Raw genomic sequence first — 14,062 nt, 5'->3', positions numbered from 1 at the left:
ATGCTGCCTTGGTGCTTAACAACTAGCAGCAAAGTAAATTGCGTTTTAATAATTATTTAGGAAAGAAAGTAAAAAATTCAGAGACACCATCTTCCGTTTCACTAGTCCAGTACATAAGTCAGTCTTGTATACTGCGTGAAGTTTCTCATACTCTAAAAAGACAAAGTAGAATTGGAAGAGTAAAAAGTTGATCAAAGGTAAGGAACAGTAGCTATACGAGGAATGCCAAGTTTACTTCTGGAAAGTAAACTGCTGTGAGAGGTATGCTAGCTGTCTGTGTGATCTTTGGTGACATGGGGTAAAATAAATAAGTGGGGGAGCATCAAATGAAGCTTAATTTCTGTGTTGAAAACAGTTAAGAGGAGGTGCTTCTTTATGCAACACCTGAAGGAGGCTCTGCTGTTCTTACTACGGAATCTCAAGGATGCTAAAACTTTGTAAGAGGTCAAAATACACTGCAATAATTGATGCAAATTTGATTTTTTTATGTTTTAAATAATAAATTCAAGGGTTTTTCCACAATTTCAAGTTAAAGTATTATTACTTTGCAGTTGGACTCAATAATCTTAAAGGTCTTTTCTACCAAATGATTCTATCATTCTGCTTTATACTAACTACACTATACTGCAGCTGGTTTTCTCCCAAAGAGTCAAATCCACCAGTAGTCACCCTGTGACTGCCTGCAAAACAACTTACATATTTGAGCTCATTTTACCTATCTCAAATATCAGCACTTCAGCTATGACAGTAGAGAGAGGGTTCAGCGCAGACTAAGCTGTTTTACTCAACTTTTCAGGTAGGCTGGATGAACCTTTTATAGTTTTACTACAGTAGAATAGTTCCTACTAGTAAGTTAGCTCAAAGGTCTCAGCCATGTCTGCACTATGCTGAAGCAATGCCTTATACAGAAGTAAAAAGGAGATGGGTCTGGATGTGGTACTAGATTACTTTCTAATCCAGCTATGATTTAAATAATCACTGATTTCACTAATGCTGTTAAACCTCTTGACTGCCATAATTTCCCTTTTGGGTAAATTTTTCCTGTTATTCCCGAGTAGCAACACCATCTGAAGCACTGAGTAATCCAAGTAGCAAATACTTTAATTTTTGATACCTTCTTAGTTACTTTTTTCTGCTATATATATGGATAGCTATAAACTTCATATCTATTTCTCAGGTTAACTTTTGTCTACAAATTAAATTTTAATTGGTGTGCGATTAATATTAAAAGAAAGAATTGTGCTAATGTCATTCAAACTTTTTATGTGCTGGGGAAACATTTTTATAAATGCTCCTATACATGCTATATATATACATATTCTTTGATAGATCATTCTGTTAACCACACTATTTTGCAGTTGTGAAATATTAATAATGCTGATTTGTAATCTTTAGACTTACTGTGTTTTGTAGTATATTCATAAATGAACTGTTCATATTCAAAAAATCATAGAAAATCCTTAGCAAACTTTTCTATTCATTTTCTTTCTGGGTTTTTATGTTGGTTTTCTTTATTAAGAATGACTATCAAATCTCACAGCTAATGCAAATGTCCAGGAATCCTCACTTCACATTTTCATTACGTTGTATTATAGTTAGGTAAAGACTTTATCTGGTAGCAAGAAGTCTAATTTGTTTACAGAAAACACTATCAAAATTCATATTAGCAGCCCACGAGAACAAACAGATTTCAGTAAAGTTAGAGCCATTTAATACTTAAACAACAAAATAGAGAAAAGCAATTTAAACTAGTCTTTGTGTTACACTCCAGTTTTTTTAACTGTGTATTCTACTTCCAACTGTTGTGTTTTTTTCCTTTTCCCTGTAGTTAGCTGCAGGCCAAGATGTAAACAGTGTTGAACCAGAAGATGAGTCTTTGTAGCTCTTTGATCATACCTTAGTCAGTCCCTGTCTTAAGCTGAGAAATTGTACCTCCCATTTGAATCCTGTTCATGACACTGACCTTAGGGTGGAGGGGCTGTATGTCCTCTCAGTGACTGAGCTTTACTGATGAATATTGTCATACAACCTGATTACACTTTTTCAGTGTAAACATGATAAAATTGTCTGGCTAAAATCTAAAAGAAATGAGGGTAGGAAAAGAGGCAACAAACCCAACTTTTGTGTGTTTACTTATTAAGTAGATTAAAGCCTTCATATGCTTTGGTTTTGTTTTGAAGGGTCCATCTTGCTGGGATGATGTGCTGATTCCCAACAGAATAAGAGGTGTTTGCCAGTCCCAAAGGTGTGATGGAAACATAGCGGTAAGATTTTGTCATGTTTTTCCAAGTACTGTGTCACTTACAAGAATAACTGTTTGTAGCAGTTCTAACCATATTAGAATTGCAGAAATGAATGTAAATTGACATGTATGGTACACTTCAAAAGAGCTGTTCAACATCAGATAATGTATCTCTGATCTTAAGGAAAAGGGAGGAACTTGGTCAGTTGCTGCTTGAAATAAAATGATTTCCTCTTTCATGTCGTCATCTTCACTGAAGTAGAACTCTTAGATATTCAAGTATGCATAGTTAAATGCAGAACGTAATACTTAAACATTTATGTCAATGCTTATTTTATAATTATTTGTGTATATATCAGTGCTCTGAAAACTTCAAATTTCTATGTTATCTTGCATATTGGATCTTTCATATCAGATTTTTGGATTTGTCCACAGAAGCAGATTCTTCACGCTGATTACAGTCTGTTCTCCCACATTCTCATCATTAAGTGTTTCTCAAAGTGACATCTATGAAAAGCCTTGAGTGAGAAGCAGCATAGACATCTTAAATTCTTAATGAAGATTTTCTCAAAATATTATTCATGTATGCTTACATCTTTTCATGCATTAGATATTGTTCAATAGTATGCAATACTAAAGAGGTCTTATAGGTACTTCCTTCTCAGGAAAAAGCTTAATTCGAGGTGTTCCTTCTGGACACAGCTTTTAAAGACAAATATAAAACTTTGTACATATGAAAGGATTCTATTTGTCAAAGATTTGTGGATTGGGACAATATTAGTGTCTTTTTTCAGAGGCACTCACCTGCTCTGGTGCAGTCTTTTCTTTGTCTTCCCCTAACAAGACAATTCTGAAGTGGCGTGTCCATGTAGTTCCATAGGTGTGTCCTCCTTGGCCACAGATGGTGTCAGGAAATATTTTTATCTAACTTTAGACACCAAATACTTTTTCTTTTAACAGCATGGGACTTATGGCTGTCTCCATGCACAGCCAGCAGAAACTGAGCTCTTGTAGCTTTTGGGCTTCTGCTTCTCAGCATGCTCCTTGTAGTAGTGGCTGAAGCACTCTCTTGAAAGTGTCAGGTGTTAGACGTGTCCTAGTCTCTCAGCAGTACTGAGCTGTTAGGTGTGTTGGGGGTGGGGAGAAGCACTGTTTTGCCTCTGGGCAGATTGGCTGTAGTCTGCCTGTTATGCTACAGGAGCTACTCTAGTTGTAAGACGGTTGACTGCCTGACTTCACCTACTGTCGCTGGGGAGAAGCCCTTACCATTTTCCCTCCTTTCTTTAAAGATGATGCAGGAAAATAGAAGATAAAGCTTGCTGTTGGCAAGGACAGGAGTCTCCTTGGCAGATATCCAGCTTTGAACCCCTGTAGACAAAAACATGTGATTAAGATTCTCAGTCTTGTCAGCTATTGGGATTCCCAGAACATATCTGACTGATCTGCAGCTACCAACTTACAGCTTTTGTTATCCAATCTGTCTGTGAAAAAGGTGCTGAAATAACACCGCTTTTGGCAATCCTGCCTCCTGAGCTACAAACCATTCCCTCATTGAATCTTTTTTTTTAAAGCAGAAAATGGAGGAATATAACATCCTGGGTTTGTGGAGGAAAAAAAGCACTAACCATAAAACTTAAATCTTAACTGGCTAATGCTGTGGCAAACAACCAATACCTAGTCAGCTAAGTTCCGTGACTCCAGTCACTGCCAGTGCCTCTGGCAACTTTCATACTTAGTAGAGCCGAGGATCAATGTTATCTTTCAGTAAGGCATCACTGAACAGAAATCAGGAGATGTCCTATTTTAGGCAGATGTGTTGCAAATGCAGCTTCAGACCACCTGAACTTCAGGTATGAGGCTGTTATCCGAGAAATGTGTTGTTCCTCTATTTCTAAACTGAAGCATTTTCCCTTTCTACCAGTTACAAACCACTGTATCCAATGGTGTTAGTACCTAACCAGACTGGGATGCAAGAACAAGCCTCCTTTTTGTGATCTTGAACAAGAATTGCCAGCAATGTTGATCTAGTCAAGAAAAAATAAGTCACTAAAAAATTAGTCAGATTTACCTATCTACCTATGTGGTAGGTAGCCCTGCACCAGATCTTTAAACCAGTGAATTGTTGAGGTCCTCTAGTCCCTGAAAGGCATCCTTCCTGTGTTTTGGGGTGGGTTTTTCAGTCTCAATCACTGTGAAAACACATCTTTGCTTCCTGAGGAGTCTTCTAGTCTAAAGGCTTAAATCACTGAACCTTTTGTTTTGTGTCTTGCCTCGAGTCAGAAATAAGAGATCCTACAGATGTGCCTCCAGGGATTTGCCACTCTTTCCTGCTCTGGTAAAACAGTCCAGCTATCTGTACTTTGCCTATTCCCAGAACTCTTCCTACTCGAAGTCATCCATTTGTTCCCAAATCCCATATGTAGCATGGACATAAAACCTCTTGCTGGCTCCTGAGGCCTTCTGCAGCCAGATGGCTAAACCCCACCAGAAAAGCAAAGGAAGACAGTAGCTAACTCACCTGGCTAGACCACTTGCATCTCTTTGCCAGTGTCTTCTCTGTACTATCATCAGGAGGAAGAACTAACTGTCTGCAAAGGGAGTTCCTTTCCATTACATGTGACATCTCCCCTTTTTTTTAGACCAAACATCTTCAGCAGAGGTTTTTGGCTTTTTAAATCAATTATGAACTTCATGCCTGTGTAACTTTCATGAACGTAGTGTATGTCCTTGAAAAAGAGGAAAAAATAACCTTAAGTAATTCACAAGTTGAAACCTCTAAGCTTTTCTTGGCTGTTACAGTCTTTGGGAGATTAAGTCACATTTTGTGATTAAATATTCATTCTTGCATTGTCATGACAAAGTTTGTGCAATGATATTTTGTTGGTCTTAAATAGCTATACAGTGTACATGCTTCTTTACAGTGATGGATAACAAAGCAGCTTTGAGACTGTTAGTTGTCAGTTATCAACAAACTGCAAATACTGCTGTTTAAGAAAAGATTCCTACATTATTTCTCCCCCAAGACATAAATGCTTTGCTTAAATGTTGTTTTTCATTGGTTTCCGTTTCTGCAACGTATCTTCAAGAGGCAATGTGTTTTTTCCTGAAATAATAATTTGTATGTATTTTGATATAAAATTAGTCTCTTGCCAGAAATTACAGGCTTTAATTCCTTTGGTTATATGAACATAGAGTAATTGACAACATTAGAAAGCAATAGAAATCAAATTTCAATTTAGTTAAATAAAACTTATAAATGACTGTCAAAAGATAATTAATATCTTAATGATAAATGCACTGTGATTCAATATATGAAATCTATCTGATTAATTTTCGTGGGCTTGCTCAACATAAACTAAATCGAATTTAAATTTTCATATGATCTGTTGTAAGTGCTTTCTCTTTTTTCACTCCAAGCTCAAAACTAGTTGGAATCACAAAGTACTTTGTGATTTGTTATGGTCCATAATTATAAGCAAAAGAAATGCAAGAGAAATAAGCATATAAGGTAAATATTGCAATTGTAACATCTTAAAATATGAATGATTGCTGACTGAGAAATTGAAAAACCTGGAACATTGGGTATCAGTCCCCTGTGCTTCCTGGAGGAACTTCCCCACAGTTTCTCTTCATGTTCATTTCAATTACAGTCCGTTACCCCATAGCCTGGGGTAATAGGCTCCTGAAGTTGTGTGCTCTATCCAGAAATACAGAAGCTTACAAACATGAGTGAAAAGGGGGCCTAAACAGAAAATATGTATTTTGAAAAGGTAATAGGCACTGTTTCTTTCAGAGATTTAGTGTTAGACTACTTTATGAAACAAAATGAATTGTTTTGAGAAATAGTGAACAGAGTATCCAAAGCAGAGCTCAGTGGTTTTCTTCACGTTAATTACAGTCTGTCAGAAGTAATACATTCACTCTGAACTTCTGCAGCTCCAAAAGGGTGAAGCTGCTGTGGACACTTGTGTTACTGCAATTGTAGAACACTAATAATTTTTATAAAAAACTTCAGTTATATTAATTAGAAAATGGAAAAGTTGACATTAACTGATTGACATACTTTAAATGACCATTTACTAAATAAGACAGAACCTTGCACTTTTGGTGGCTGTCTCAAAATACTTTCAGCCGTAAGCACTTGTATGTAGCTGTGCAGGTAGGCACTTATTCTAGAGAAATGATTGAATGTGCCAGCAATGCTCCAGGGTCTTGGTGTTCAGATGTATTTGCTTTTCTTTCAGAGTTCTTGTAATTCTTTGTATTCTTTGAAAAGGGCAACCCAAAGGCTATGGAAACAGTCATGGTTCTCTGAAATTGTGGATAGTGCTCTCAACATAAGCATAACTTAGTTACAGCTTGAATAGCTTGAACTGATTTTTTTTTTTTTTTTGGTCACTTAGCTAGATAATCAATTGTTGCTCTGTTCAATGCAAAGCAGCACCATAGTTCAAGTTTCACAGACCCATTGAAAAAGTGCATGAAGGCTTTACTGATAGGTGAGAATTGAGGTTAATTAGTGATTTATGAGCTGCTCTTTATATCATAAAGAAATCTCATCTGTATCTCTAAGGTGCTACTTGTGTTGTGCCTAGATGTTATCGGAAAGCTTGCTGTAAAGAGAGGGAGATGTAAATCTTGTTCTATAGCTGAAAAGCCATTTTTTCCTTTCTACAGGAGTGTACTTCTAGTTTCAATGTCATAAAATGATGAACTGAAGTATTGGTTTCTCATTATTGGCCTATTTTTAAATTATTATTTTTATTTGTTTATTTTCAAAGAAAAAGATTAGAGGAAACTTTTAGCTCTCCATTTTTGCCAGCCAGTCTATTCTTAGACATTCCCAAATGGCTGTATAACCAAAGAACAAAGATTACTGCCGTGTCTTGTGAACAAGCTCCTATTCTCCTTCTTTAAAGAGACAGAAGCGAATTTGTTCTTTTTACAAATCAGTTTTTCCTATTTAGTGCAAAGGTGATACAGTGGTGTATTTGAAGTAATGCTTCCATGTTTTCCAGTATTTCTTTAGTATTTGTAAGACTTGTAGATAATCTTAGAACTGTTTTGTATAGCTACTTTATCCAGATCAATGACTAAATTGTGATATTGAGATCACAGTAAATTTTCTAAGAAGGTAAACAGTGGAAAAAAAAGCTTTGCAAAATGTAGTATCAGTGATGTAGATTTAAGTAGAATGTACCATACCACAGAGTTAAAATTAGAGCTGCTTTTCTCCAAGCATTATAAATAATCAGTTCCAGTAACTCGGGGAAATGGACAGAAGCGAGCTATTTCTCAACTGATTGCAAGCTTGAGTGAGTGCTATGGGAGCTATCTTGGGTTTGGGGTTTGTTTTCAGTAGAATAGCAGTAACAGGAACATATGCTTTCTGCTGAATAAATACAGCTATTACATGTAGTTGAACAAAAATTATAGATACTGTACCTCAAATGAAATTTCAGTTGCTATCCTGTTGAGGGTCTAGTATTTTTTTTTTTTTTAGGGGGGAGGTATTTATAATATGATTTTGGTGGATTCAGGTTCATCCTTACAAGTAATCTGAATACATTTGATACCAAACTCTTTATTCAGTCAGTAAATACTTTTTCTTATTCAAATAAAATATTACTAAGAAGTGTTCTTATTAAGCTCAAACTTCTGTAGTTCTCTAAAATACATATAGAACACTTCCTGTTTATCAGCTGATGAAGTGAATTTCTGATTGTGAAGGGGAGGGCTTTTCTACTTCTGTGTATAAAAATGTTCTTATACTTTCTTCCCCTTCAAAGGCTCATGCTATTTACGTTATCAAGAGCCACAGAAATAATATGATACTTTTTATAGGTAGGCAGATCTGTTTACAGTGGTGTTACCACTGAAGTGGTGATTTCATAGGAATCTGCTCCGCATCAGTTCCACACTCGAGTGAATGTACATCAGTTTCTGAAAAGCAATGCTGTGTCTCCAAGGCAAAATACAGGGAAAATTGGTTTGAACTTTAGAAACCTGTGGAAAAAGTGATAATGTTGTGTATGTGTTCTTGAGATTCTCACTTGCTGTGCAGAAAGAGTTGCTGTAAACTTTAAAATCTCAGAAGCAATAATGGAAGGGTTAAACAGGTTTATAGATCAGATATGTTTTAAGCCATTGTGAATAGGGAAACACGAAAATTATTTTAATGGAAATACTTCTATCCCAGTGTGATGTGTCTCAATACTGTTTATTTGAACTCTTTATTCCTAATGAAGACTGCATCAGCTGTTCATCATCATGGTAACTGAATAGCATTTTTGTTTTCTCCAGTCTCCAAAATATGTTGGGTTTCAGCAAATTGTTTCTACAAGATGCAACAAGACTTCTGTGAACTTATAGAAGCATCTCTAAGTATTGGATTTCCTTAAATATCAGTATACCCTTCTAATCAAGCTCTTTAGCAATCTCCTGTATGCAGAGCAAAGACTTATTTTCTAATTTGGTCATTTATATATTTTTACTCAATTTTTTTTAAACAATTGGTATGTGGTTGTCATGTGGCTTCTAACCACCACATTCCACCATACAGTAGCACCCCTGTTGCAGTGTGTGTTTGGGACAAAGTTTGCAAGAGGAAGCATGTTACAGTTTTTTATTATGTAATTTCTCTTGTCATTTTCCCACATTCTTCCTGTGTAACTTGAATCTTGCAATTTCATTATATTGAAATTTTTGAAGATACAGCATGAATATTTGTCCTCCTGTGTGTTTACTGTCATGAGGTTTAGCACTGAGGACAGCAATATTATGTCATCTTCTCATATCTGGTCTGCTCCACAGGGGGTCTGTGCTCATCTGGAATAGGCTGGACTAAGAAATCAAGGGAATGATGTTCAGCTTCAGTGCTTCAAGTATGCATCTTATGAAATGCTTTCACTTTTGAGCATCCAAAACTATTCTTCTCAAACATCACTGTTCAGATGAAACGTTTCATTTTTTCTCATTTTTGCTTTGATCAGTTTCAGTTGAGAACAGAAATAAATTCTGTAGCAGCTAGATTATCAAGAGTAAAGTAATAAATTTAATGATCTTATCAAAATTTGAATATAGTAAACTAAAGAACTATTATTTCATTATAGGAAGGCTATATTATTTATTCATTGTTCTTTGTTTACAGTGATGTGGTTGGTTATTTGTGAAAGGAACCATGTCTGTCTGTCCTTGGGGCCATAGAATATTCCCAATATCATAATATTGTTATGAGTAATTTTAAAAACTGAGGTATTTCTTAATACCAAGAAACCTCTTGGCTGTTTCTTTTATTTTGTTGCTGTCCATGTTAGTTTGCCTTATGCATTAGGGATTAGTCCAGATATCCCATGCTTTTAAAAAAAAAAAATCATAGTGACTATGATGGAACAAGAGTGCTGATTAAAACTAACACAACCTAATATCTGTGAAGTAAGATGATGAAAGCTGCCTCATCCAGACTTGAAGAGAAATATTGACTTTTCATATGAGGCAAGTCTCAGAGTATTTTTCATTTACCAGACCTTCTACTTTTACTATTTGAGAACTGTTATATTCTTCTATGCCAAGTGGCATGGCAAGTAAATCTAGTGGAAGTAAAAGGAATAAAGTATAAATGCAAGTTAAATAACAAGTATACCAGACCCATCATTGTATTTTTACTTTATCTTTCCTATTTTGTGGTATAGAGCCTAAAAAGTGGCCAGAGTTATCAAATAAGAAACTTCTCTGAAATTGTTTGCCTATTTAAACTCTCATCCCTTCAGAAACCTATCCATTTACCAAATTAAAGATTAAAATGGCTCTGTTTTTAATCACTAAGTTAAGTTGTCCTATTAAACACATCTAATGCTTTGGCTTGATTTACACTTCCATGGTGAAGCTGAGAATCAATTTTGGGTATCCCCAGTCAGGCTTCTCTTTGCATAACATAAGAAGCTTCTGAATTGTCTGTAAGAGGAGTGTCTCTAAAAGCCTGGTTAGTTAAGCAGAGCCATGGCCAAAGTCAATCCAACTTTGAAGTTTATAGCTACAGTTAATGTACATACACTTCCTACAATAACTAGAATAACTACAGACCAGACATAGTACTGACTTAATGATTGATTTTACATTGTAAATTAATAGCCAGTCACTTGACCCTAATTTTCCTAGAAAAATGCAAGACCCTACATGCATGACTGAAACAATCAACACCTTGCAGTATATTAAGACAAATCTCATGGTGGTGTTAAATGTCATCTGTAAGATGTTTTTGAGCCTTCTAATCAACCACAATAGCATATGTATTATTCTAATATCACATCTGTAATGCTACAAATGCAAGCCTGTACACAGTTGCTTTGAACTATTCCATTTGCAAATTGTGAACTGTACAAGCAATTTTGAGCATGTATAGTCTTTGATAGTCAAAAAACTTTTCATAGACATGTTAGCACTTTGTTTTACCTTCTTTCCATATATTCCAATTTCTTTGTTTCATTTATTTTTTTCTCCTTTATTTCCATGATGAACATTTGCATCTTAAAGCATAATTTGTTAGGGCAGTCTGGTATCTGTGCTAGCGTTTCAGGATCCTCTCTGGTCCCATGGAACTGCATGGGAATCCAGAACTGCTGAGATACAAAATATGAACCCTTGAAAGACACAATAAGGGAATCATTTGCACTGCAGAAACTTTGAATTATTTAATTGGCATGTGTGGGTGGGAAATAGCTGATCCAGAGACCTAAGCTCTACCTTATCTTTTCCTTGAATGCTCTGGGAGGTAATAATTTGCTCAGTTATCTGTTACATTTTTACCAATTTTCAGTATTTTCAACAATTTTGCACATCAGAACCAGGCACAGTTTCAGCAGTGATGCCATCAGTGCGAGCTACAGGGATGATATAGTCTGTTTACTTATGTTGATATCCAGCAGTTTTATTAGATAATTTAACCATAATGCTATTGTGAGGGTTCCAACTCAGCTGATTATCCACCAAAATCCTCAGTCATTTCAAACGGCTGCCTTGCTGCACAGAGTCTTTCCTCCTGCATGCATGTTCCTTACTTCTAAAGGTGTGACTTCATTTTTGGCTGTTTTAAAATGCATGTTTTATGCAAGTGAGCTGCTCATGTGGCTTTGTCAGTGGCTTTTATTTTCATTATTTTCCACTCCCCCAGATTTTGTGCCATCTGAAAAAATTTGAGTAATTACTTTTATGCTTTCTTCCAGACCATTAACAAACATTTTGAATAGTATATAGCTAGGAGATGATCACTGCAAGACCACCTTGAAAAACAGACATTTAATGATTCACTGTGGGAAATTAGATTTTGAAACATATCAGCTAAATCCATCCAACATTGATCTCATAGTGTTCTAGTTTCTTAATCAAAATGTCAGTGCCATATCAAATGCCACACGCAAATCTGGGGAAGTTGCAACATCGCTATTACATTGTTCCACTGAATTTGTAATCTCATAAAAATGTCAGGTTAGTTTGATAGGGTCTAGTTACCATAAATCCTTGTTGATTGACATTAATTACATATCCTTCTTTTATTAATCAGGTACCATATTAACTATTTATTCTATCCAGAGCTAGTGTCAGGCTTACATGCCTATAATTACCTAGATTGCCTCATACAAAGCTGTGCTAAACTATGGCATGACGTGGTTCTGTTTCTGTAAAGCTCTCTGTTTTAAATAATCTCTAAATATAGGTGGCTTTGTTGTGTTTTGCCACCAGTGCATTTTCTGAAGAGCGGAAAGGGGGACCAGTGCCTATAACATGTTGGAATAACCTATGAAGGTGCTGTGACTGTATTACGGTAACTTTTCTAGGCCTTGAAATTAATGTCTTTCACAGCAATTACAGATTAAAAATGCTTATTTCAAACACTTGATTAGTGAAGAAACGAGGTAGTTGACTTTTCTTAGTCTTTAAAGATCATTAATGTTTTTGACTTCCTTGCATTGTTGCAAATTATTTCAACTCTACATTTCTTCTCAGTTACCTCTTAGAAAACTAATTGGAATTTTTTTCTTACAGATATTCTCAAAGTAACCTCATTCTGGAGTAGATCAATTTTTCCTTTATAAAGAAATTATGTTATTCTGCTTCTTGGTGCAGAAAAATCAATGATAGGTAAAAACTGAATTATAAAATAGAATTAATTCTATACAAGGATGAAAAAGCTAAATTATTTATCTTGGAAAGAAAAGTTAAAGCTTTTAAAATTAAGACCTATCCTCACTGGAAGAAAAAAAAAGAATACTTATGCATTCTTTCCCAGTGTAGAAATACAATATTTCCACAGTATATTGAACATTTTTTGTGGGCCACAAATGGTGTCTTCATCAAAACCCACCACCAGTAAACATAAGTATGATTTAGAACAATTGATTATATAGTAAATGATTTTTTCTTTTGAATTTTTCCTTAAGCTTTTTTTAACCAATGCATTATTTTTGGCACCAGAAAAAACCCTAAACCTGAAATCAAGCCTGGTCTTTGGATCTGTTCTTATGTTTTCTTATCTTGCCAACAGAGTGTAGAGTTGCTAATAGCTTTTGTGAGCTGGAATTGTGTAGACATTCTGGCAAACCTAGATGAACTCATGCATTTGTACTCTGTTGAATTGTCTTGGGAAGTTTAGCTCACCTTGTGTGTATTGCTACCACCATTTCTATTCACATGTGGGGAAATGTCACAATCTTGTAAAAGATCAAACAAACTATGCTGAACATTATAATGCTTTCCTCAAACAAATCCTCTGCTCTTTGATGTTCTTGAACTGAACTGCCACTGAAAGAAAAAAAAATTAAAAAACAATCCTTTGCTAATTATTTTTTGCATCTATGATTCAGTTCCAGAAAACCTTATCTGAAAACATGGGCATTAAGCATGCTTTCTGTGATTCTTTTTTTTTTTTCCAGTGTGTTATTCTGTCTTATGAAGAATTACTTTGAATGATTGTGCTCAGCTACCAGGTTTTGCTGGTCCTTCAGAATTGGCTTTTAAAAGTAAGCAGTTGTTTTGAACACAGCTTCAGATCTCCTTCAATGACAGAGCTCTTGAAAATTCTTCAGATGGTGTAGCTGCTTCATCATTTGATGAGAGGCAGTTTCAGGTGAGCTGAAGACTTGTCCTGTAACAGGAATCAGTGAGAGTTTTGGCAAGACTGATACCTTAGAAAAGCTGTTGACTTCTTAATCTTCAAATTTTCCAATGCTCCTGGATTCACTGAAAAAGCAGATAATGCTATGTAAATGATCATTTTCATATCCTCCTTGAGACTGTCAGTATCAAGGGTCTGATGTTATAGAAAGCAAGTAGAGCACAGCCTGTGTTCATCTGAGTAAACTCTAGATCACTCACCCAAAAATCCCATTGACTATGCTGAATGGTAGACAGTATTCACAAACTAAAACTTAAAAATATTACAGATGCATTTACATTCAGAGATTTTACTTTGAGATGTCTGAAAAACATGATGATGCGCTGCAGCAAGGAGCTCACTTTATACCCATGTTGTATTGGCTGTTATAAAGACTTAACATTTTGTGATTATAACATCCCTGGTTTGGCCTGATACTGCATTGTTTTCCAGTTATTGTGATGTTCAAAACGACCACAGGGAGATTCTGCTTTGCATGGTACATAATTAAACTGTAGAACTCTTACCATGATGTACTGTGGAACTTACAGTGATTTCAGAAATTGACAAGCTAATGAAAGCAAAAAATCCCTTGAGAACAAATAAATGTGAAGAAACCCTTTCTGTTAGGAAATCTCTGAGCCACAAATTGCTGGAGCTTGGGAAACATA

At 35.5% G+C, this 14,062-nt stretch overlaps 1 protein-coding gene across 1 annotated transcript in view; it reads left to right on the top strand.

Annotated features, from left to right (window-relative positions):
- LOC104131677 (E3 ubiquitin-protein ligase parkin-like) overlaps positions 1-13,364 on the top strand; it is a gene marked incomplete at its 3' end in the record, with an annotated part of 228,958 nt that extends 215,594 nt beyond the window's left edge. Inside the window, exons 5-6 of the mRNA XM_009644875.1 lie at positions 2,181-2,264; positions 13,281-13,364. Coding sequence (XP_009643170.1) covers positions 2,181-2,264; positions 13,281-13,364 — 168 coding nt within the window. The remainder of the gene's footprint in view (positions 1-2,180; positions 2,265-13,280) is intronic.
- Between the last annotated feature and the right edge of the window lie 698 nt (positions 13,365-14,062).

The sequence above is a fragment of the Egretta garzetta genome, unplaced genomic scaffold (genome assembly GCF_000687185.1).
Source record: "Egretta garzetta isolate BGI_Z169 unplaced genomic scaffold, ASM68718v1 scaffold388, whole genome shotgun sequence".
Taxonomy (NCBI): Eukaryota; Metazoa; Chordata; class Aves; order Pelecaniformes; family Ardeidae; genus Egretta; species Egretta garzetta.
Note: the sequence above shows the minus strand (reverse complement) of the source record. Positions and strands in the feature narration are given on the sequence as shown.